This window comes from Ipomoea nil, unplaced genomic scaffold (genome assembly GCF_001879475.1).
Source record: "Ipomoea nil cultivar Tokyo-kokei standard unplaced genomic scaffold, Asagao_1.1 scaffold2821, whole genome shotgun sequence".
Taxonomy (NCBI): Eukaryota; Viridiplantae; Streptophyta; class Magnoliopsida; order Solanales; family Convolvulaceae; genus Ipomoea; species Ipomoea nil.
The window spans coordinates 326,028-353,012 of NW_017619249.1; the positions used below are offsets into that span (position 1 = coordinate 326,028).

The 26,985-nt window shown below is 34.9% G+C and overlaps 1 protein-coding gene across 1 annotated transcript; it reads right to left on the bottom strand.

The window, feature by feature from the left end:
- Positions 1 to 2,879: 2,879 nt before the first annotated feature.
- On the bottom strand, positions 2,880 to 22,269 carry LOC109158540 (DNA polymerase epsilon catalytic subunit A-like). The gene is made up of 49 exons (XM_019306455.1): positions 21,996 to 22,269; positions 21,828 to 21,893; positions 21,669 to 21,728; positions 21,480 to 21,575; positions 21,206 to 21,366; positions 20,891 to 20,979; positions 20,561 to 20,778; positions 19,897 to 19,983; positions 19,674 to 19,808; positions 18,977 to 19,099; positions 18,685 to 18,768; positions 17,946 to 18,110; positions 17,515 to 17,691; positions 16,969 to 17,082; positions 16,465 to 16,569; positions 15,901 to 16,019; positions 15,680 to 15,821; positions 15,490 to 15,584; positions 15,238 to 15,343; positions 14,830 to 14,909; positions 14,559 to 14,735; positions 14,270 to 14,357; positions 14,051 to 14,131; positions 13,788 to 13,931; positions 13,552 to 13,647; positions 13,224 to 13,424; positions 11,993 to 12,047; positions 11,769 to 11,911; positions 11,273 to 11,691; positions 10,576 to 10,723; positions 10,260 to 10,457; positions 10,095 to 10,169; positions 9,579 to 9,769; positions 8,874 to 9,057; positions 8,701 to 8,765; positions 7,926 to 8,058; positions 7,720 to 7,821; positions 7,529 to 7,612; positions 6,830 to 6,904; positions 6,647 to 6,706; positions 6,276 to 6,538; positions 5,780 to 5,828; positions 5,300 to 5,460; positions 5,123 to 5,189; positions 4,344 to 4,490; positions 4,036 to 4,206; positions 3,727 to 3,933; positions 3,516 to 3,622; positions 2,880 to 3,423 (listed from the first exon to the last, which is right to left on the bottom strand). Exons 1-49 carry the CDS (start codon positions 22,161 to 22,163, stop codon positions 3,045 to 3,047), a joined length of 6,660 nt encoding a protein of 2,219 aa, XP_019162000.1. The 5' UTR covers positions 22,164 to 22,269; the 3' UTR covers positions 2,880 to 3,044.
- Between the last annotated feature and the right edge of the window lie 4,716 nt (positions 22,270 to 26,985).

Genomic DNA, 26,985 nt, shown 5'->3' on the forward strand with positions numbered 1-26,985 from the left:
CCGGTGCAGGTGTTCCTAACACTTACTGACGTCTATAAGCGATTGTGTTTTGAGTTAATCATTTAACAAGCATTGTTGTTGCTGGGAACAAATTTTGTGTGTATAGCAGCTAGTGGCATACATGTGTTATATAAATTTATTCGGTTTATCTGGTATTAATAATGATTTTAATAATTACGATTCTTCATTGTTTGTTGTAAGTGAAAAACAATTTTCATATCGGAGAGATTATTTTGGATAATGGTATTATCACAAAGATTATCGTGGAGCTTGTTATTGAAATTTTTAAAATCATTTTGCTCGATATTATCGTATAGATTATTGTGGAGATTTGTATTGGAAGTTGTAAAGTTATTTTATCACGACATCCCTCTAAACCAAGATTGTAGTTGTAAAGACACTTTGCTGGAAGGCTGTACGCTTCTGAAGTAAATAAACATGTACATTTCATTTTTGGTTGATTTGGGTAGACTTGTAAATTTTTTAGTAGACATACATTTATGAACATTTTGCAATCAAATTTTCTAGTGATTCGTTTTTTTTTTTTTTTTTTTGTTTATTAAACCGTAAACATCTTATGAGAAGAAACATTATCTACTGGGTTACATTCACTCTTAAAATACTTTTTACAATTATTATTATTATTATTATTATTATTATTATTATTATTATTATTATTATTACTAGTATTTGTCCTGTGCGATGCACAGAAAATATGTTATAAAATTATACCATATATGAGGTTTATTCATATATTAAAAATTTAGTACATAGTATTTAATATTATAAATTTTTAAGAATTGAACTTAGTAAACTAAAATAGTAATTGAATTACAATTTTCAGAGTCACCACGGATCAAAATTTTTAGACCTTTGAGATTTCTAGAAATTTTTAGGTCTAAAATATTTTATCCGTGGTGACTCTGAAAATTGTTAGAAATCTCAAAAGTCTAAAAATTTTGATCCATGGTGACTCTGAAAATTGAAATTCAATTACTAACTGGTGTACCATGGTGAAAACTAACGAAATGTGAAATGAATGAATGATATCCGAAATGAGATGCAATTTATGCCGATAAATATCACATTTCGTTAGTTTTCACAATCCAGATTATACATTTCGATAAATACCATGGTCCTATCCAGGATCTTGATTTTTTGAATTATACATTTTTTTAAGTGCACAGGAGGGACCGGGAGGTCCCAAGAATGATATCCAGTCCCTCCAGGTCCCTCCTTTGTATAATCTGGATTCTGTGATTACAAATGAATGATAGTTTCTTGTTTGTTTCCCAAAAAAAAAAAAAAAAAAAAAAAAAATCGTTATATTGGCATTGATGAAATAGTACACCTAATTTACAATATATATTCAAAATAGATTAGAAACTATACCTATTATCATTGTCTTTTTGGGGAAGGATGATTTAGTTGTGTTTTTGAAGGAGCATTGCGCCAAGACACTCAAATTGCAGTGAAGCACACCAAGTGATTAGATTAAATCAAGAAACGGAAGTGGCAACAAAAGGAAACATGGATCACGTCAATTAATAGGGTTTGTGTTGCAACAATTATGCTTGGGTACTATTCAGTGAGAGGTGTTTCCCTCTAAAATTGTTATTGCACCAATTAATTCTATGAAAAATTATTCACAAGTTGTAATATGCATTCTTGAAAACTTTTGATAATCTTACATTGATATACGCTAAGATACCGAATGATATTTTAATAAACTCTAAAACACTAATTTAAAAATACACATGGACATTGGACTATTCGCGTAATGCGCGTGTGGTGTGTGTGTGTGTGTATGTATGTATATATATATATATATATATATATATATATATATATATATATATATATATATATATATATATATATCCTTAATCAGGTGAGAACCATGCCCAAATGAGAACCTATAGACAATTTTCTGTGTTTAGTTTTATTGTATTCATAATAAAATGGTTTATTTAACTATTTTTCTTAATTTAAATTTTACCAAAGATAATTTTTATTTGCAATATAGTCACATAACTAAATTAGATATTAACCACCACAATCAATGACTAATTTAGGTAAAATCACTATAGTTGAAGATTAAAATTAAGTATTAATAAAGTGGAAATCAAGAAAATTACCAGGTTACAATTATAGAAGATTCAATTAAGTAAATCCTAAAAAACATTTAGAGTTAAATCGAAAAAAACTACTTAGTCGATGACTAAATTGAGTTTCTCAATATTTATCCTTTAAATCCATGACAACTAGTAAACATGTAAAGTATCATGCGATGCACGAAAAATATGTTATAAAAATATACCCTATATGAGATTTATTCATATATAAAAATTTTATTATTTAATAATTATGTGTAAATTGCTATGATAAAATTATGAACATATATAAATATATTTACAATTAAAATAAGAATTGATATTTAAGGTGAATGATTACTACAAATCTTAAGCTATATTAAAAATTTAGTACATAGTATTACAAATTTTCAAGGACTTAGTAAATTATAATAGTACTATAGAAATCTCAAAGGTCTAACAATTTTGATCCGCGGTGACTCTGAAAATTGTAATTCAATTACTATTGTAGTTTACTAAATTCTTAAAAATTTGTAATATTAAATACTATGTACTAAATTTATAAGATTGACCTTATTAGAATAATCTCAATTAAAGATTATTTGTGAGTTTTTGGATGGATTGAATGAGGCAAGAGAAATGAAAATGAATTAAGGTTAATTTGAATTTTTATGCACCATGTAATAAGTAAAATGTGAAATTAAAATAATCTCAATTGCTCACCAAACCATATAGATATATTATAGTTAAGATGTGAAATCATACCCGAACTAAAAAACACACATCTTTTCAATAAACCTGATAATTAATTACTTTCATTAAAAGAAAATGACAATTTCAATCGTGTTATTTCTACGTACAACTTTAAAATCACCCTAGTGATCATGTGAACTCATTCTATGAATCTATATATACACAAGGAGTATCTCTGTTCTAGAAATTAGAGGTGTATTAAACCGTTGAAGTTTCCTGATTAATTTCGAGGATCCATGATGTGCATTCTTGGAGGAGTTGAAATCTTTGGTTTACAGCTACGTTGAAGAACACCTCCATTTTACTACGGAATTCTGAGACGTCTTCCTTGCATCTGAAGGCTCCAGCACAAGCACAGTGCTCGGACAAATGCGCGGCTTTAACCCGACTGCATTTGAGGCATACCAGGTCCTGAAGATGGTACAGCCGTTCCCTCTGGCGCACGATCTGAAGAAGAGCGTTTTCCAATGCTTCACGGTCGTAAGGTTGCCCGCACCAAGGGACCGCACAGCGCCATTCCTGGGAAAGTAAAGCTCGGTCTCGACACAGGTCAAGGTCTCTGCAGTCATTGCAGTAGCTGCCAACATAACAGTGTTTCAGGTTAAGCAACCACTTTGTAATTTGTATTGCAGACTTTTTTTTTTCTTTTCTTTTCTTTGTTTTTATTACCTGCAGATGACATTTGGGAGTATAAAGGAGGGAGACAGATTGCGGAACTCTGCCTCTGGAGCAAATTCCTTCACGCGAACCAGTTTCAATAGGTTTCTCCTCATGACCTGCATCAGTGCACCATTATATTATATTATTCAGAGTGGCAGTGAATAACATGATAATGTAAATGCATGCATATTTATTACTTTCGAAGAAAGAATTCTCTTACAAGAACTTCATGTTGAACATTCTGGTCAAGTACCAAAACAGCGCACACATGTTTAATGAACTCTAGTGCCGGATCCCCCTGCTGCTGCTGGGTATTGTTCAAAAGTTGGGAGTTTGTATTCTCTTGTTGGGATTTGCCAGCCCTCTTCATTTGAAGACTAGGATCGCAGACGATTTTTAGAAGTTTGTCTGTGAAGTGAGTTTGGATCTGTGATACATGATCATACAGGTGTTCAGTACAAAAGTAATTGGAGATAACAAATTAAGCACTGGTAGTGACTTGAATCCAGACATATATATAGATATATACCTTCTTCTTTAAATATTCTGCCATCTGCAAATCAAAGGTTTCCGCAAGTGCAGCTGTGATTGATGGGGTGCATAAATCTCCATTCTTTGTGGATGCTCGCTCAGCAGCTTGTTCTTGTGAATATCTCCATGGTAGATACATAAATTCAGAAACAATTAAAACGAAGTGATCCTGCAAATAAGAGAGACACAGGTTCAGGCAGAATACTAGATTATTTTTGCAATAGTTGTATCCAAATAACTTCAATTCTCTTAAGAATTATTACTGAATAAATCAATGCATATCCAATAAATCAGTAATTCATGTACCTGTATTTCCTTCGGTAAATTTTCTGCAATGTTCCAGCTCGCTACAATGTCTACTTGAGAATCACCATGCACATTTCCAGAACTTGGTTCTGAATCGGCATCTAATGAGCCACCGTTAAATTTAGCTTGAATTCCACCATAGTTGTACTGTCGTAAAAAAGTGGGTAAGTGAGAAAAAGAGAAGAAAGAACAAGAACACAAGAGCTAAAATATGGAACCAAAGATAACCACTAATATATTTTACAGATTTTCGTAGGTCAAAACACACAAAAAGGTTAGAACTAGAAAAATACATTTTTTCCATTCATAAAAGGAGCTCCAAGATCCTATTCATTATCTTTGAATTTCAAGGTACAGGTTTTTCATTTTTCATTTTTATTCTTTTTGCTATATTTGTCAACAGTTAAGACTCTCTGCATGAGAAAAGCATAAATGTGGTAATTTTGTATTAAACACTCCTAAAAATATATTACAGTTCTTCAAATGTCAGATTGATATAACTTGCATTTGTAAATTTATATCCAAGGTTGCAACACCAGTGGGAAAAACCCAATTACTTTACATCAATTTCCACCTTCCACTTTTTCACCCAAACCAAACAATGCTACTAAAGATTTTTGTGATCTAGTTAATCAATCAATATGTATAAAAATTCATTGCTTTGACAAAAAGTCCTTCCTAGTTTACGTAATCTCATCTGCCTAGCTTTCTATCATGAATGAGCAACAGCAAGGTAGAAAAGCTAACTGAATAATTAAAAGGATTCACAATGTGCCCACCTGATCCATAAAAAGTAAGGAATGCCAGAACTGAGAGGGTTCAAGCTCAATCCACTCAAACAAGTCTCTGGAAAACAATAGACAAGAAGTATAAGAAAACACATAAGGTACAGTAAATAAAGAAAAAATAACAAAATCTCGTTGTTGCAGTCTTTCAAAATGCAGCCAAGGACCAACCTTGTTTGTAGAGTTTTAATTACATTATCACAGTAAGCTTTGGCTGCAGATAAATCTGACTTTCCTGTATCAACTATAATCTTTGAGAAGCTAGCAAATACAATTTTGGCACCCAACTTTCTAAGTTCAGCTACAAGCAATGCAAACACTTTTTGCATAACCTGGCAGTTAATAAACAATCAAGAAAATTAGAGCTTGAACTTGCAAGTACAATACGAGAATTTTCAATCTAATCAGCATACTTAATTTGTATGAATGAAAACTAAGAAATCATTATGTTTAATAAAATATTTGCAACAAAATCTCCATTACAAAATAAAATAAATAAATAAAATAAACAAAAACAAAAACAAACAAAACAAAAACCAAAAAAAAAAAAAAAAGCCTTCAAATTTCAGTTGCAAGTAGTGTCCTGCATCTCAGCATGCATGATAATTGTTCATTTAAACAATCCCAGATATGACTTAAGCGTAATATTACCTTGTAAAGCATATTGTGGAGAGCTGAGTCATGCAGGCGTGATTGGGGGCTGCAACATACGCAGGAAAAAAAAGTTATACTAAGAGAAGGAAAACATGACATGGAAGATAATGGAAAATTATATTGTGGACCACTGGACCCTAGTCCACCATGTTTTGTACACCCCATAACAAATGCTCACCACAGTTGGTATGTAATTTCATCAACATTGTCAGTAAATATTCATGACTTTGCTCATCAATTTTAAAGTAAATGTTTAGAGATATCTATGCTTTGTAGACCCCACAGCACACTTGTTGCACCAGGATCCATAGCATACCAATTGGAAGACAACCACCCAGCCCCCCTCCCCAACAAACCTATAAGGTGGTATTTTAGGTAGCAACATTTCAAAAAGAAGGGGAATTGCTTGGGGATAACTACTGTTGTAAGCTTATGGTCATTGGTTAGAATTATCCTCCCCCTCCAGTGTACTGAAAGATAGAAATGGGACAACCTGCAGAGCCATCGGTACATATGTTGCAATATTTTATCAGCAAATCTGTTTCCTGATGTAACTGCATCTGCAAGACACCTTTGGATCAACTGTTTGAGGACACGAAATGCTGGTGCACTTGACGTAGTCTCATCCAAGTAGTAATGCTCATCAGCAACATGTATGTTAGGATTCAAATCCTGCTCCAATCCAAATAGAGTTCCTCCTTCCATTTCATTTACTTGATTGCTTTTCAAAAGAGCATTGACAGCCAGGTGAAGAAGCTGATTATAACAGTACAATTAGTGAGAACAATAACCTCAGTCTGTAAGTCTATCTGCAAAATACAACTGCAAATTGCTCAAAGATAACTTGAAGGAAGAAGTTCAGACCTTAAGCTCAATAGTAACTTTCCTATATGCACCAGGGTAAATAAGAACTGGCTGATTGACCTGCTTTGGAGAAACCTCTAGTTAGCTCATGAAGGCTACAGGAGACTACAATAAAAATAAATGAAGAGAGAAAATAAAGTTATGACTGAAATTAAATTCAACAGAGAGTATCTTAAAATTAACCTCATCCATGAAAGAAGATGCTTCTTCATGTGTGCCTCCCAAGTCCGGGATGCCATTATCAGATATCCATAGAATCTACGAAATTCAATAGAGTTCATCTTTATCAATCCATTAAGGATGGAAATATATGAATTATAAGAAGATTAGTCACAACACAAAACTCAAGTGGGTTAGGGATATGTTCACTATTAGCATCTTTGTGGGCTTCAGCAATGGGAAGTCTTTCCAGGATTAAGTAGCCATAATATTCAGAAAAGTTTTTGGGCTTTGTTTTTTTTTTTTTAATCTGTTTCTTGGCTATAGGAGGGTCTCTTATTCTCCAAAAGGAATACCTTGACTTTCATTCTTGATAAAATTTTATTATGTATTTTTAAAATATAAATAAATAAATAAAAAGGAGAAAGGAAAATTTATTCATTTAAAAAAATAAAAAAGGACATTTGTGCATGATAGCTAGAAAACGAAAGTTCCCTCAAGGATGTGATGGATTAATAAATCCCCTGAGAACTATGTTTTACATCAATATCAGATTCTTTATTATAAATCAAGTTTCATGATTCATGAATGACCAAACAAAAGAAACAAGAAGACAGAGAGACCTCTAATATGACATGGACCAACAGTTTGAATCAAGTAGTACCATTAACATTGCAACAGAGAATCAAGTAGTAAAATATCATTAGTTAAACATGGGACAACCTGTTGTTGATCACGGAGAGCTCTAGAAAAGAATATATCTGCCGTATGGATGAGCCAGTCAACTTCAAAGTTTCCTAATGGAATCTGGCCCAATATCAATGTTAGGTACTTGGATAGAAACAAATGTCTTTAACTCTTTATGAGGTTATGCAATGAATCAATGGATCAATTGAACAAAAAAGAAAACATACATGGGCATATCTCGAGAGTGCAATTCTCTCATTCAGCCACTGAGATGATGATGCACATCTCTGCATTCCTATTTTTGCAGCAACAATTTGCCAACCAAGAGCCTGAAAACAACAATGCCTTAACAATTTCCAATATATAGATATAGAAGGTAACATGCCAAAGCAAATGTTGCTTCCAAACCAGTTGCAATCAGAACTTAAATTACCTGATATTGACTCTCACGTGCATTGCAAGGGATGGTCAAACAAGGGAAATCATCCAAAGCACGTATGCCAGACTTAACTACCTGTGGATTAGGGCATTCGATCATAGCAACTACAGGTCCACGATGCTGATTTCTGTCAGTAACACACATATGAGGAAGATAAAGTATTGACTGGCAGCATGTATAATATCAGCAAAAGCTAAAAGAGAAACAATCTTCAGGGTTGAACGATAAATATGTACAAAGACATGAATTTAATAGGACTGCATGCTTGGTTTGGTCCTTGATGTTCATATATATTTCTCATAGGCCTCTTTTCTCATGTGCAATCAGCTATTCTTCAAAATTATTATTAACATGACACCAAGCAAACATTTTGCTACGCATCTATATGGATAAATAAGCATTACCTCAGTGCAGCTATGAATGTTTACATACAATGGCCTCTACTCAAATAATCAGGTTGGCAATTAAGCGCTAAAAATTTGTTTGATATTGATAATTTAAGGCATATAGACATTTGTTTAGCTCTGAGAACCTCTTCCTCTGTACCATACATTTATTCATTAACTTTATGGCAAACTTAGTATTAAAGAAATACAGCATAGGCAAGAAAGTATTAGAATGCTAAAAAAATCAAAATATAAAATATAAATATAAATAAAATAAAGAGAGAGGAAAAAAATAAATTTTGAACTTCAAATGGGAAATGGGACTGAAGTAACATTATTTGACTACATGAGCCCTATGGTAGTAACAATGATGGATTACCAACCTGTAATCATTAATCAGTCTCTGTAGATTCCTTTCAGCATCCTTGATGTACCCAACATATTCCACCTAGAAAAGTGGATTGCAAATCAAATGAGGATGTTTTTTATATTGCTGCAAGAATGGCAATAGTAAGAGTACAACTAGTTGCTATTATTTGATGAAAGTCAAGCTCACCTTGAAAATGATACCTTCTTTTTCCATTGGAGGATGAGAAGACAGTGTTTGGCAAGCCTCACGGAATAGCCTTTCAAGTATATGGGGTGTTAATTCCTTGTTTTGAAAAGGATTAACAACTACAACAGAAATTGTCTTGGATGGAGGAAAATATCCAACATAAACAGCTCGCCCATCTGACACACTGAAAAGAATTTACATGAAATAAATAAATACTGTATAAACACAAATTTGTTAGGAAATCTGCAGCTTGGTGTAAGCAAGAGCACCATGAACTGAATCACAAAAATTTGACTCTACAAAAGTTTTTCAGGTATTGTTCCATTTAGATGATCACCTAAATTTTCATTCTATAGATAATCAAAAAACAATTACTTTAGTATTATAAACATCCAGTTCACTTTATTAGTCACATGCTGCCTCTTGAATGGTCAAAATTGACTAATTTAAGGATTAAAACCTAATAAAAATAATTTAGGTTTAAAAATTACTCTTAATAATAAAAAATTAATAAAAATATTTTTAAATAATAAATAAACCTGCTCCAAGTATTCTATAACTAGGAGATATTGATAGACATGAGGAAGGATTTACATAACATAGCAAGATTGTGCAGGAAAAGGACTTACAATTCATATCAGCTCATGAAAGCACTCAGAAACTATTTACTCTACGTAACAAGTAAAATCATGGCATATAATTTACCTATGATACAAGTAGAAGAAAGAGATTGACTGCTCCAAATATGGACACTCAGTGGAAGTCTTCATTTGCAGTTCAGAGAGACTCCAGTCATCCTGGGCATTCCGCTTCTTAGCTGCTTTATCCACCTTGCAAACACAACCAATCTGAACAATAGCATTGAACTCCAATGGAACTTTTGTTTCATAGATCCCCTGAAATAATTAGTTTAGGTGAGTAGGGTGTTATCGAAATAACATTGACATTAAAAAACAAAGAAAAAAACTGCAATAAGAAAAAGTCCTGCAGAAAATGATAATTTAAATAATGATTTTTACTGGCAAAACATTAAATTTTAGGAAGCCAAGCGTAACTTAAATTTATTCAATTCATATAGAACTGTAAGACTCAACTTTGGATGACAGAGTAGCTTTGCAATAAGGGAACATAAAAATGGTTGAAGAATCTATGTGAACTAAGCGCACAAAAATGTTTATATGCTTTTGAATACATTTCTATTTGGGTTCTGGGAATATCTACCTCCACTTCTGGGTCAGCAAGGTGAGCTGCTAATTTCTTGCTTTCTGCCTTGAATTGATCTTCATCAATTATGACCTGGACAGATAAAGAAAGAAGCATAAATAAAATCAGAATCATGCTATGATTGCTATCTCAACCTAGCAAACATTTATTCAGGTAGATGACCTCAATCAAAGTGTGGCTGCGGCGTCCATGAGGAAGTATTTTATTGACACGTCGTCCTGGAAACTCTTCTGTGACAGAAGCTTTAGAGTTGAGATAAAATATTCTGGGGATACTGACAGAAATTTTATGCATAACTCCTTCCACAACCACCCACGCAAAGAGTTGGCCGTTCTGAGAACTTGGTGCCAGCTGAATTATCTGGAGTGAGATAAAAATATAAATAAATAAATAAAAGAGGGTGGAGGTTGGTGAGGTTACACACATTTAAGAAATGAGCCTATCAAATAACCAATAAAATACATGATAACTACAATACCTGCCAGTGGCAGCGTCTAAGTGCTAATTCATGCCTCTCAAAATATGAGCTAACCCCAGTTCTACTCTGAGGTTGTCTGCGGTTTACTATGCCATCAGGAAATTCACCACCGCCATTGAGGTGGTTTAATGTCTTCGAGTTATCAAACCTAGCAGAATAATAAATAAATAAATAAATTAACCTGAATGAGCCAAAAAAAAAAAGGATTTTTAAATGCATAAGAAACATAGTCAGTAGATATTGAAGCTGTACTAGCTTTAACGGCTGATTAAAATATGGGATTATTGCAGTTCAATTAAGTTTTCTATGACACATTGAAATTTATAGCTTTGTGTTGAGAAAATCATGATGACTATAATCTTTTCCCATATATTTGATGAGTCAAAAGGAATCTCTGGGCAAGTGCCACATTCAAAAGGCATAACAGTAGCCAGGGATTTTGTCATCAACTCAAACTCAATAGAATGGTTACTTTTATTATAGTCCCGTGCTCTGCACCACAGGTCCAGTAGTACCCCTCAAGGACCCTCTGTAGAGATTTTTTTTTTTTTTTTTTTAATTTGGAGTCCTATATGGTAAACTAATTTTTATGCTGACTGCTAAGTTTTAAATTTTAAAAGGATTGCAATAATAACAGGATGTTGCTTCCATTGTATGAATTTCTATTTGAATCAAATAAGGCTAACAAATAATATACCTTTGCCGTTTTCTATTATCACGCATCTCTTTCCATTTTCTCTTCTTTGATTGCAGCCATCCTTGGTAATCTACATTCTTGTCAATATCTTTTGCATCTTTGCCATGATCATTGAGTGGGCAATCTACTTGAGCACTAGAGTTAACTAAACCACGATCCTTGTTAACTCCATGAGAATGAACAATAGGCCTAGGTGCAAACGGGGAAGATTTACTATTCTTCCTGAAGTCCTCTATATCTTCAACATTCTGCAGAGCTTCCCCACTTGCAGTAGAATCAAAATTCAGCTTGGCAATGTCATCTCTGTTCACTGAACTAAAGATATCATTCAATTTTTGTTGACGAAATTTGTCTTCCTTTTCACGAACCTTTTTATGCAGCCAATCAGGATGAGCGACCCTTGGGACAGGATTTGATACCTGAAAAAATCCTCAACTTGCTTTAAGAAAATCATAAAACTATAAAGGTATCATTGAATAATTATAAAGGTCTGTACCTTCTGCATGGCAGCTGGGATAGTAATTATCTTTTGGATTGCTGAACTAAGTCTTTGCTTATAATAAGACCAATCAATAATTGAGCGGATCCCAGCATCTGATGAAATTTTGCACCACTTCTTTACATAAAACTTCATGATTTCTGAAATGCCAAATGCATAAAAGTTTAAAACCATTATGTGCACGATGAAAAGTAGATCCTCTTAAGTTAAAACAACAGTACCAGTATTAGTTTCGAATATTGCAACAGGAACAGCCCGCTCGCTGACCGGAGTTCCCTGCCCATGTAAGCTTTCCATTAAAGTTAAGAACTAAAAACTATTAAAAGGAAAACAGGTGACAAAAAAGAGAAGCAAAAGATTTTTAAAAAATTATCGCAACAGCAAAAAGCTATTTTTGTTTAAACATAGTGAAGGTCAGACTAAGTAAGCAAGGCTCTCACATCACAAAATGTGGGAAGGAAAATGTATCAATCCTTATGTGTGTTCTTTAGCAACCTTTTACCATTAAATTTTAACAACCAAGGAAAGATTAGTGCAGTAAATGATTTTATGCATAAGAGTTCGCCAACACGGTAACTATGATATCAAATTTGGGATAGAAATGCATAGAGGAACTATACAAGCAAAACTTTAAAACCAACAGCAAGTTGAGTAGATGACAACATTAGACCATGTGTCACAAAGGAGTTTAATTAGGCTTGATAGACATGCAGAAATGTAGACTTCAATTAATGCACAGTGCTTAGGTGCACACTATTTTATATTGCAGGAAAATACAATACATATGAAATATGATCTCTTAACAACTATAAAAGCCTAAGGTAAACAACAATAATTAGTAGTTTCATCAAGGTTGGGACAGTAAATGCAAACTAGAGGAGCTAAACAAGAAAACATTAACGCCCAACAGCTAGTCAGGGAGCATTACAACAATAGACTATTTTTCACAGAGGAGATTAATCTAGGATTGATAGAAATGCAAAATTGTTGGTTTCAATCGATGATCAAATGAATGACACCTTAGATGCCAATTCTTTCATATTGCAAGAAAAATATAAGAATGAATTATGCACACACAATTCAATAACAACTTCAAAAACCTAAGGGAAACAACAATAGTTAGTGGTGATATCGAGGCAGAACCATAAACTATGAACACCAAGTTGACAAAACTGGAACCAGTATAAGCTAACCTAGAGAAGACAAATTAATGAACTCATTGGCAATGGACATGGAAATTAACACCTGTTCTTGTCCAAAGACCTTTGGTGATCTTTCATTAAAGAAAACTACCATCATTCTTTCTCTAGGAGAATTTTAGTTCCATCTCTATTTATACATCTCCATGAATGCGTGTGCGTGTATCACTAAATAATTTATTATACAGTGGAAAATCATACTCCGTATTAAGCTTTGGATATTAATTTCAACCAAGTAAAAATAGACGCTTACCTTTGGCTCACATGCAACAATATACTGGCAACGCAATCCTTTATCTTTAACCATTGCATCCCCCAGAAAATCGGCAAGACGTTTTGCTGTGGTCACTGCACATGACTTCTGTTCACCATAATCAGCTAAAGACTTGCTCATTGTGCTTGATTCTGATATATAGTCAAGCAATTCGCTATCAGCAATATCTTTCCCTTGATTCTGGAAAAATGTTCTATGTGTAAGTCACTTAAGCATATAGAACATTACTAGTCAATATACTTGAAAATTCTCATCATTCTTTTGAGTAGGGAGCACAGAAAACATAGATTTAATCCATGGAGCATACATCAAGCATGTCAAGCCAACGGTTTGCAACAGAAGCAACAGTTGAATAGCATTCCTCTAATGTGGATCCATACAGGAATTTATCAAAGAGCTCAGCCTGCAAGAAAGTGGTTATTCAAGATTTCAATTCAGAAATCAATCAGAAAAAAACATTAAGTGATTGAAAATAAAGTTCTATACTGAACAGGCAAAACAAAGCAAAACAGAGTTAGACAATATTGTTTTTTAAGGCATTACCTGGAAAACTTTTATGAGCTTCAGCTCACCTCTACGCTTGATCTCAAAACCTTTCAGCTCAGCAAGTGTTCCATCATCATTGAAAACTGCATAACGCTTCTTAATCAAAATTCCTTCTTCCTTGGAAGCTGGAAGAATCATGGCCTGCTTGCAAAAGACATTACAAGTTTTATTTAGATATCATGGTTATTCATGGGAGACTAAACAAAATAGAAATTAAAAAGGATAGAAATATGCTAACTCATTAAAAGCCTCTGTTTCACCTTATATGGTCCATCCACTTCAAATTCGATTGAACATTCACTGTGGGTTGTGTATGTATTATTGACAGGATCAGTCAGAGTCTGTAAAACAGTACACACAAAAATGTATTTATATTCACATAATCAGGTTTCTAGTTTAAGTGTAAAACAGCAAAGACAACATTATATAACTGTCTTTCAGGTACTGAGAAGCAAAATAGTAAAGTGATGTACTCTAACCTGGTACTGATCATTAGTATTATTCCTTGCCACATCAACATTAAGCATGACACAAGGATATGAGATTGTCAGCTTCTTCTTTGGGTCTCTGAAATATATGTTCCATAAAGATATTACCAAATCCAGCATAATCAAAAAGATAAAAATATATAACACTACTAAAGCAAAAGCAAATCACAAGTAAGAAGCACTTATACCATGATAAACAATAATTTTATAATAAAATATAAGAATATGACACAAATAAATGGTTCTTACAAAAATCATGCAGCAATGAAAATAAACTTACTTTGTTTTGAAGGTATAGTTCTCAGGGAATGAACCTGGTAATGCACACCAAATACCATCTGTGTCTAACTCAAGAGGTCTTCCAATTTTTTCAACCAGTAATCGTGCATTTTGAATGATTTTAGCTCCAGTATAAGTGACAACTCCTGCCATCTCCATGGAGTACCACCTTGCACCCCTGATGAGAGAAAAGCTTTAGCATGACATATTCAGGGGAAAAAACCACCAGAAAATGGTTGTGCATTTTGAAGGAATTCAGGACTTAAACATACTTGCGCATGACATAACCATAGAAGGAATTCAGAATACATTTGTGAGCCAACTGTAGTGAATCATAAAGGACAACCATATCCTGGGAAGGTCAAAAAGAAAAGCACTGATTAGTTATATTTTTCCTGCTCAATCAGAAATTTACTTGTTCAAAAAACAAAGTGTTAGGGGGAGTGTTAAGAGTCCCACATCTATAAAATAAGAGAGAACATATGGGTTTATAAGGCCATGGGTTAGACTAGCTAATTGGTTGGATTCAATTTTTAGTGTAGTTTGACCCATGTGCATTATAGCCCAGTTGAGTGACCATGGTCCAATCTTAAATTATAACACAAAGGAAGACATATATACATACATTACACACACACACACATACACATGCACATATAAAGAAAGCACTTCATACACACCTGTGCTTCTTGGATCTTTATAGAATTTCCACTAGCCTTTGCTTCTGAGAGTTTCCCCTTCCAAACTTTATTAAGCCCTTTGTATTCATACCTCCTGTCTCGAAAGCTTTTGACAGGAAGCAAGAATTTGCATGAGAACACTTGCAAAGCAGTTTGCAAATTCTAAGTAACAGAAATGTGTGTCTCTATCTATCAAAAAGCCTTAATTCTAGAAGCAAAATCAGGTATATAGATGATATAAAAGGATCTTACCTGCGCACTGTATCAACATAGAAAGAGTTTTCACGCATGCAGATTCCTGCTTCTCGGAGTTCAGTAACTGGTTTGTTGAGAACTCTTTTATATGCCTATAAATAAATAAATAAATAAATAAATAAAAATATATATATATATATTTCCTGGTAACTCAACTTAACTAAGATGAGTCAGCACAAATAAATACCTTCTGGCAATATTTCTTTAAGCGCTCTTTCAGCTTTGCTTGTTGCTCTAATTTAGGTAGGTCAAGAAAGGTTTTTTGTGATTGACCATCAGTTCGTTCAACAACCTCAGACTCAAGTTGCCTCCTTAAATGATAGTAATCGCTGAAGTTCGAAAATCAAATCAATAGAAAGGTTCAGCAACAATCCAGCACAATAATAATCAGTAAACAACAAAACGTACCTTCTCTTTGCCATGTATGTCTCCCCACGCCAAACCCATTCAAGCTTCCGGAGACAATTTTTTCCAGGACGATTGAAATCACAAGCAGTGCATACCTCATCAGTAACTATGGATGGCGGCTGGTGGAAGAAAGTATTTCAAGTTAACTGAAAAATCAATAATCAAATACAAATACAATCTTGATGCATAATGTGACAACTGTAAGCACTAACCCCATGCTTAATTAAGGAAAAGAGTAAAGTCTAATATTAGCATGTCCAATTGCATTAGGGCAAAATAGTGTTGTGCTATTACAGGACGCAGGAAACTAGTTACCCGAGGATATAAAGCAAAACAGCAAAGCACTGTGCTTTTTGAATTATATTTTCTATTTCATTTCAAATTTGGTTGATGTATTATTTACCTAATGAATAAATGCATCTTTTGTAGAAAAGAATATTAAAAAAAAAAATAGACCTTCAGGTAATGAAAAATCACACAAAACTAACAGAAGCCCCACCAAAAAGTCACAGCACCCAAAAAAAAAAAAAAAAACAGTTCAGTGAAGTTGCTTGATCTGTATACCTGAAGCCTATTAGTCAATATGATGTTCGGATACATAGCTGCTACATCAAGATGATATATGAGAGGGTTTTCTTCACGTATAGGTTCATCTCGCAATTCCATAAGCTGCAAGTATGATGGCAAAAATAGTCAAAGATTATGTCATCTTGTACCTCATGTTATTGCTCAGATTCTCAGAAATAAACTCAACCAAAGATGGAAGATGACAACATAGAAGTGTAGGAGTATATGCGGGAATCCTCTCAAGAAACTACTTTATCTCATGTAGGACATAGTCATACAGAAAAAACTATATGAGCAGATGAGCTACTTTTTGCAATTTGTAGTATAATCATGCACAAGTTGCAAGTTGGTAAAAAAAATCTTAGCAGCCAGGAAATTTTCCCTCAACAAACAGTATAAAGTAATATAACATCTCTAATAAACAAAGGAGTCCAAAATACTATGGTATATAAGGTGGAGATTTATATTTCCTCTTGGCATAATAATTGAAAGACACATTACCTTTTCAGTGATTGCATTCTTCACTTCATTGTAGTTTGTTACATTTTCCAGGTCCATTTTCCCCTCCACTTTTATGGCATACTGTAGGTCCCGATCAAGATTGTTCATCAGTTGCTGCAAACAAACAAAAAATGTCCTTAAAAGTAGTCCATAAAGAGTAACAAATATTCTAAACCTACAATAGAGTGCTAAAGGATTCAGTCAAAGCATCTGTACCCAAGATCACATGGAATACAAATGACCACACTGGTTACTTTAATAGGAATTTTCACAACCATAGCAATAAGTAGCCATAAGTCATTATTGATTAATTTTCTGGATTAGATGTAACAATGTAAATGAATGGCTGAAGAATAAGCAAGTTTTCATGGCTAGAGGCTTGTATACTGTATTAGCAATTCAATTAGATCTGATGCTTAAATTCATTATAACCTCAAAACAAAGATCCATCAGAATAGTTCAGAATACAGCACATCTATGAAAATGAATAGAAATTTTAGCCATTGAGAGTTTGAGACCATAAATAGCATAGTAGCCATAGCTTACCTCATATGCAGATGGATTGAGTTTGAAACTTGTTGGAAGGTCAGATCTAAAAACGCCACTTTCTAGGCATTCCACATGACCACCAATGTACGTCTCACTCTCAATCAGTTGGTTATTGTAGAATTTCTCTGGATCCGATTGGTGTTTATTTGGGCAGATAACATTTGCCATATATGCCTGCAAATATGACAAAGGCAACAGTACCAATGAATTAGGAAGGTAACAGAGAGGATAGATGGCAGAAGAGGTGGAACATTGAGGGCTTAGAGAAACAGACATACATGCTGTGTGTGTCTAATGTTTTGTTTTATTTTTAAGCAGTCAAAACTCAAAAGCACTCAAAAGGCATCAACCCTAGAACTTAGTTACAAACTAAGCAAAAAGCTCAGAAGAAAAGGGCAATCTTAAGGAACAGGTGTGCAGGTGCCAACCTGGACCATAAGAAGCATCTCACAGAGAGTCCCACTTCCCTTACGCAATACTTCGTCTGGTGGCATTGGAATTATAGTTGCAAGGGAGAAAATGAAGGGGTGTACATAAGTCATATACAAGTAATAAGTTGCAACAGCATCAGAAACAGAATACGAAGCCATCATCTGAAAATCATTCAAACAGACAAGAAAATATCATTAGGAATATATCTCACAATAATAGTGTACAAAAAATGATGAATTACTTAATAAATAATTCCCAAGTCTAAAAATTAAATTAAATAAATAATGGCCTATTGTGTGAAGAACAGTGTTAACTATCTACAGTAATGTATTGTAAACAGCAGTTCATCTTAGATTTATTAATTTATATGCTTACTGATAAACTAAAATGCAAATTATTGACAGACAGCAAATATGCTTCTCCAATTTTATTAAAACTTCCCAGACTAAAGCAATGGGAAATTGTAATAGCCACACTAAGCATGAATCATATTATCCAAACCATACCAGAATAACTTTCAACAGTGCATAATTACCACTTACTAGTCCTCATATCTGATGGAGCAAGTCAATGACAGTTTTTCTTAATCCCCTGCCTCTTTTTTATATTTATAGAACAATTTGACCTTTTTATGCATCTAGTCTCTTTGTGCAAGTGGCACAATGTTCTCATTCTCAATATTATTCCAGTTTGATATACTTTGAAAGTATTGTTACCATTCACTTTAGCTCTTACCTGTGGCTTTTCCTTTGCAAAGCGAACCATATCCTCTGGATTGACCTCCAGTGGATCATAGCCCAACTTGGCCTTTGTAACAGCCTGGCACATAAAAAAATGATAATAATTTAAAAAATAAATAAAAACTACGTTGATACATTAACTACCATACAGAAGAATATTTTTTTAAGTAGTCTTTAACCAAATAACTGTTTTTGAATTGTTTTGATGGATTAGTGATAAGATGAATCTTCTTAATATGCATACAGATATAGAACCTATGGAACTGGAAAGTGAACTAGGATTGCACCTTTAGACCTTGACTTCCCTGTGGTAGATAACTATCACGCTTTACCCATGCAAAACAGTCCAGGTGACAAGCAAACTTAGCACGGCATTCCCCTTGATTCTTATCACACTGAAATCCAAGCTCCTGCAAAGTGGAACGAAGAATCCATAAAGCACTTCTAATAATTAAAAGAAAAAATTATACTTGAATTTTAAGGCAAATTATGATTAGTCACATCAAGGCCAAATTTGGTGGTATTGGACAGACTAATTTTGGTGGCAGAATGTAGTACATACAGCTACTTTCTGACAATACTGAGCAACAAAAATGGAAAAGCTCCAAGAGTTTAAAAAGAACAAACTATCCAACAAAGATCATCAACTTATTGGTACTTCATCAACCTTGATGCAGGCCAGGAAGCCCAAGCATACTAAACAATTACAGATGAAAACTTCTAAGGTAAAAGAGTAATTTCTCAAGGGTATTAACCTAGTATCTAGATTATGCAATTTTTAGCAAGTGATCCATCAAATGATTTTTACCAGGAAACTATCCATTGAATAATTGAAATTGTCCGTTGACAGCATGGAAAAGGGGCAGAAACATGTTTTGGATAGTGGCATTAAAAGTTCAAATAATATAAGCATAAAAGTGGGCAAAACACTCCCCAGCCAGAGAAAAATGAACCCCTAAAATCCTCAATAATGAACAGACATACATTTTTCATATTAAAGCCATGATGAGCTGCTCTCGTTTCCAGAAATGGCCAATCAAAGAAGTCACCATTGTATGTGACATATATACCAGGCTTCAAAACTTGTATATGGCCAAACCAAGTTCTAAGAAGCTCTTCCTGCAGCATTATCACATTTATTAGTGATATATAAAGAAGTTTGACTTACTTACCCATACATATGAGCAAACCAAATAAGTCATTTTACCTCATCTTTCACATTTGTAACTTTAAAGTACCCTTCAAATTCTGGTTTTGGGGTATACTCTAGATCTTCTATATCTTCCCCAACACACTGCAAACCAAGGCAAAAGGACTATAATTGTAAATGAACTTCTCTGAGAAATGCAAATCTATTTATTTTACTATTTCACATGGCCAATTGTTTGTCAAATTGATGCACAAATGCAGACACAAAATAATAACAGTAGCATTTAACTATTCAGAGAGAGTATATTAAGTAAATTACTCTAAAGCTGTATTTGTAAGAAAATTATTTCTAACAAACTAGTCATTGAGGTCATAACAGTTATTGCAAACACAGAATAACTAAGACAACTTTGCCACATGGAATATAAAAAACCGGGCATTCTTGATCTCCTCACTGCATATCTTACACACAAGTAACAGGGCATGGTTGCATGAAATGAGTATTTAACTGTTCTAAGGTATCTATGAAGTTCTTTAATATTTTTACATATGGTTAGTGAAAACTTTTAGATGCGGGAGGGTAGATGAAAAAATGAACCATCACAACCCTATGAACAAAATCTTTTTCAGTCTTAAAAGGGTGGCAAATGGGGATAATTTCATAAGATTATTATCTACAGGGTAGAAAAAAGTATAAATAAATTTAACATGATGGTAAGCACCTCTCTGTTAATAATAAGATAGCCTTGGCCATCAACCATGTATGAAATCATCATTATTGAATCATACTCAGCATCCGGAAATTTTAAAGGAAGCTTGGTTGTTTCAATATCAAATGCACAGACATGCACTTCAGCACGTTGCAAGAGATCCGCCCTCCTTTCTAGCACAATCCCAGAACTACTTACACTGACATCATACCACTGCCCAGACCTAACATCTGATAATTGAAATATAAGGTCAGTATCAAAAGAATGAACAACTAGTGAAGTATAAAGGGAATGATAAAAGAAAGTGCAGCAGCATCCCAAAAAAAAGAGAAAGAAAATCACCATTGTCAATGGCAAAGCGAACATGATAAGGTACGTCATACTCGCGAAGATCAGTTATACAATCAATATAATCTTGAGCCCAATGTTTGCTGCAGTTGGGGAAAATTTGATAATGAAATCTGAGTTACTACCGTTCAAGTTCAAACTTAATAATCAAAATTATGTGTGAATTATCAGTCTCAAGAAAAAAAAAATAAACTGAAGATAGACTCGTATGCTTCTATCGTAAGTAGATGAAGTTAAATATTGGACTTAACTGAAGAATATATGTATTTATGCATTTATGGTCAATGGCATAGGTATGAAAGGCACTACCTTTTTCCTGTCAAGATAGACTCGTATGCTTCTATAGCATCAAACTTTGTTTGGTTCCTTTCAACTATGTGCATTAGGTCACTTTTCACATGCATCAATTGTTGGACAGTATCAAAAGATATCTTCAAATAAGATTTCTGTAAGCCAGATAGATGGTTTTTCTGGAATAAGGAAAGAATGTATTAGGATTCAGTATTTGTGAATGACAATAAGTTAAGTTAGAAAATGCCTTTCATACAATTCAAGAATGAGAATTCAAAGTTCAGGAGCTTACAAGATCAAGATCCTCCTTCTCTATAATTTCGATATCAGCAATTTGAGCTTCATACCGCCTTCTCAAATGTGCCTCAACATCTATTTCCATTTTACTCTAAAATAAGAAAATCAACTATAATTTCAATTCTTAATATCAAAACCAGAGCTTTAGTTTTCAATAAATCAATCTAATAAGTGCACTGCTAACCTTGGTGGCAACATAAAAATATGGCCGAAATTTGTACTTCGCTTTAAAAGTTGAACCATCCTTCAATTAAAGAAGCAACAAAGTGAAGATAAATTAGCAATTCAATTTATCACCATCAAATGAGGGAATAGATTATTAATTTTCCGTTTCTCCAATTACCTGACAAACAAAATAAAGATCTACACAACTGTACACTTTATGAGTCTCCTGATCCTCCCAAGACGACTACAAATGTTAACACAAAAAAGATTAAATCTTTCAGCAAAATCCAAGCAAATATGGCAAGTTTGACTGCTTGAGAGCTAACTTAGGGAATGCAAGACGTACTGAGGCGAAAGTGAGGAGCCAGCCTAGACGCTTATCACCTTCAGTGAAGAGATCGAAGCCTAGCTTGGACTCAAGTAGCTCCTCGGCATTAAGAATAAGCTTCTGTTTCTTCGAAATCCTCGTGTCTCTCCGATCACGCCGCCGGCCATCTCCGCCGATTCCGTTCATAGCTCAGTCGGTGGTGTAGATGACCTGAATGGCAACAATTGAAAAGGTTTGGAACGGGACAATCGGAGACTGAAGATGAAAAGGGGGGAAACCCTCCCCTCTGGAACGAATACTATAGATTTCCCGCGCATTTGTTTCCCTTTATTTTGTAGAGTTCCAATTTTGCCCATCCCATTTTTACCAATTTTTTGTTTCACCCCTATAATGAATAGTTCCCACATGTTTTAAATTTTAATAATACACCCACATTATTGATGTAAGCTACCAATCAAACTAATCATGAGCACAGATGGCACTCAAGTTGAACTCTCATATGAGAGGTTGATAAATATTACATTGTAACAGAGTTAATAGTATTTAAAAAAAAAAAAAACTAATCATGAGCCATCCAATTTTAATTTGACAAATATTCAAATTTGATCCAAATTATTATTAAGCATAACTCAAACTGGATTTTATTTAACAATTAAATCAAATTTAAATATCTTAATACACAATTCAAATAACTCGCAAATCTAATCAAAAAATTTTACATATTTTATATGTAACCTAAATACAATATTATATATGTACATATTTATATTTATATTATTAAATGATATATGTACTATATAGTTTATTACGATATTTAATTGTATAATATTTATTATTATAATTTTTGTGTAAAAAAATATTTTATATATATATATATATATATATATATATTTGATTAGAAATAAACCGAAATAATGTCAGGCGTGTAAACATCGCAATACATAGCAGCAGGCTGCTGGTATGTCGAAGTAGCTAGAGCATGAGCTAAATAATTGTCTAATCTAGTAATATAATTAACTGAACAAGACTGAAATAAAGACACAGCTGCTCTGCAACTGTCAATGGCATAGCCGACGTAAGAGCGAAACGCAGCAGGTGGCGTAGTAAGATATCGTTGTAGTGTCAAACAATCCGTATATATGTCGATGTGCTGTTCCCCCCGGTCCTTCAACCATGATAAAGCTTCCTTGCAAGCCAGCGCCTCGGCCATTAGTGGTGAGGAGCAATCCAGGAGAGGTGCAGTAAGAGCCGAGACGTATCCCCCATCCACGTCTAGGAGAATAGCCCCAACCGTGGCCTTGCCCGAGCCATGCACGTATCCCGCGTCGACTCGGCATATCCTTCGAGACGGTGCAGACCGCGTAGCATGGAGGACGGGCTGCGATGCCGTAGGCGTCGCCGTCTGGATTCGGGCAGCAGTGGGTTGCCGTGCTTGTAACCATGCTTGCATGGTAATCCTTGCTGTCGTGATCAAGGATGATGGGTGTGGTAAACATGCATTCCAAACTGCCCCGTTCCGTGCTCTCCAAATATTGTATAGAATTGATGCTGCATACACAATCCCATCAGAGTCTAAAACATTTAATAGCTCACCAAACCAAATATGAAAAATATTTGTCACAATATTTGGGATTGGAAGGTTGGATCGTTCCCATATGTTCTTCGCAAATTCGCACAACACTAAAGCATGCATAGTGTCCTCTTGAAATATTCCACACATGGCACAATGTGGATCCACATCTACCCTCTTTATAAGCAAGTTAGTAGTAGTTGGCAAAATATCACAAATGGCTCTCCACAGAAACATCTTCCACTTTGGGGGGATTTTGAGTTTTCATAGGGTCAGCCATTTCGTAAAGGTCCCGGTACCACTTTCATAATTTCCAACTATCAACCTGTACCCGCACTTTACTGAATAAATTCCTCTCGGGTCGCCATGCCAATACCACATATCATCGTATTCCGAGGAGACAGGTATTTTTATAATATTTGCCACATCATTAGGTTGAAACAAATCAGTTAAAATTGACTGATCCCATGAACCTGTCCGTTGATCTATCAATCCCACCACTCTGGCATCCTCCAACTGTATTGGCATCTCAGTTTGTATCATGGGGTCGTGTTCATCTTGTAACTAGGGGTGAGCCCATATGAGTGTAGACTCCCCGTTTCCAATTCTGCGTCTTACCCCACTACAAATTATACTCTTAGCTGCCATAATACTCCGCCAACAGAAACTTGGGTTATTTCCTATTTGTGCATCAAAAATGAACCCTTAGCATAATAGCGAGCCTTATATACACGAGCCACTAGGGACTCAGGTTTAGTAAGCATTCGACATGCCTGCTTCCCCAACATTGCTAGGTTAAAAGCACGTAAATCCTTAAAACCCAAACCTCCATATTTCTTTGGGACACATAACTTATCCCAAGCCTCCCAATGTATTCGCCTATCAGTTCCGGAGTCCCACCAGTAACGATTCATAGTCCTTTCAATTGTCGTGCACACAGATACTGGTAGTAAAAAGACACTCATTGAGAAGGTAGGCATAGCTTGTGCCACACTTTTCAACAAAATCTCCTTTCCTGCCTGTGATAATAATCTCTTGTTCCACGACCCAATCTTTTGGCGTATTTTATCCTCAATATATGAGAAAGCCACTTTTTTGTTCCTTCCAACAAAAGAGGGAAGCCCCAAATACTTGCCAAAATTAGGAGCCTGCCCTACTCCCAATATATGAGCCACAACTTCCTTATTCGTGTCATTCGTATTTATGCTAAAACAAACACTTGACTTGTGATAATTAACCACCTGCCCAGATAAACTCTCATAAACTGATAGGCATCTTTTAATCTCAGTAGCCTCCTCCACATTAGCCTTAAAAAATAAAAGACTGTCATCAGCAAAAATCAAATGAGAGATAGGGGGAGCACCTCTCGCAACTCTACAACCATGAATCAAACCTGAGTTATGAGCCTGCTGCAATAGTAGGGAAAGTCCCTCTGCACAAATAATGAATAGATATGGGGACAATGGGTCTCCTTGCCTTAAACCCCGCGAGGGTACAATAGTGTCACTCCGGGAACCATTTATCAATATGTTATATGAAACAGTAGTTACACACTTCATTATCAACTCCACCCATCTTTCATCAAAGCCCAATGCCAACATCATGCTTCTAAGGAAAGACCATTCCATCCGGTCATAGGCCTTTGCCATATCTAGTTTAAGAGCACTCCACCCCACCATACCACACTGCTTTCGATTTAAAAAATGTCCAACCTCCGCAGCTAATAAGATATTATCGGTGATTAGTCTATCAGGGATAAAGGCACTTTGAGACTCCGATATAATCATCTCCATCAACGGTTTCATTCTATTAGTAAGTATCTTTGCCATAATCCTATAAATCACATTACTGAGAGCTATAGGACGCAGATCAGTGACTAACTCAGGGGAATTATTTTTCGGGATCAAAACAACATCTGTACTATTCAATTCAGGAGGTAAATTTCGAGAATTAAGGCAGCCAACCACAAAACTTGATACATCACCCCTTACCACATCCCAGAAATGCTGATAGAAGCCCGGATTCATTTCATCCGGCCCCGGAGCCTTGTCTGGAAACATTGCAAACAAAGCGGTTTTAACCTCCTCCAATTCAAAGGGCCTGAGCAATGTTTCATTCTGTGCCCGAGTTACCCGCAGGGCAATACCTTCAAAGAAACCCTCTCCAGATCCCGGATTTTCAGAGCAGAAAATATGATTGAAGTATTCAAAAACAATATTTCTCATAGGATCCCCTTCCACCCAGTCCCCATTATCATTCATTAATCTAGATATAGTATTCTTCTTTTTACGATGAGAAGCATACCTGTGGAAAAACTTCGTATTGGCGCCGACCTCCTTGAGCCAGTGCTGCTTAGCTCTCTGCCTCCAGTAAGCATCCTCCTGGGCTTCAGTGCGACTTAGAAGCTGTTTTAAGCGCTGAAACTGGGCAAGTGAGGCCGGATCAGTACATCCCCTCAACCGTTGTTGCTTCTTGTTTAGGTCATTAATCTGTTTGTCATACTTGTGGTACCGGTCTCCACCCCATCGTGTTAACCGATCTCCACAGTATTCAATACAACTCTGCAAACCCTGTCCCCGTCCTTCCTGCCATGACTGCTGAACCACCTCCCTAGACCACTCATCATACAACCATGCCATCTCAAATCGAAATCCCCTCTTACCAGGCTCATTCCTCCCTAAGGACTCATGAATTCCCAGAAAGAGAAACGAATGATCAGATTTTCGGGTTCTCAAATTTGACACCCTGGCCCTCTCGACTATGTTGCGCCATTCCTCAATTACACCTCTACTTACTACTACTTCAACTTCCATATCAAAGACTATTAGGAGCATTTGGTAATGTAATGCAAGAATATGTATACAACAAATCCAATTACTTCAACTTCTTTTAATTTTGCATGTAACCCTTTTTTTAATTATAGGGAAAACGGCACTTTTCCCCTGAGTTATATACTTATAGTATTTTTTCTCTCTGAATTATTAATGTAAGCACATTAGCCCCCCCAATTATTCTAAAAGTGGCAGTTCACCCCCTCCCCCCGATATATTAAATTAACATTTCTACCCTTAAAGTAAACATTTTATTTATTTTTCTTCTCCAACAAATTATTGCGTATACGTAGGGATGACCAGGTTCGGTTCAAACTGAACCGAACACTATAGCAATCGAATTAAAAGTTGCCGGTTATGATTCAGATCCAGAACCCAATAACTGGATTTCAGTTTATTAAAATTATGAATCGAAAAAACTGGATCCTGAACCGTGAACCGGCTATTCCGGATCCGGTTCGCGATTTTGAACTGTCTTTATTTTTTAAAATAGTCTAAATTCAAAAATAAATGTATTTTATTATTTTTTTTTTAGTTCGGAACATGAACCGACCGTTCCGGTTCGCGACTTTAATAAACTCTAAATATCGAGTTTCGATTCTAAATT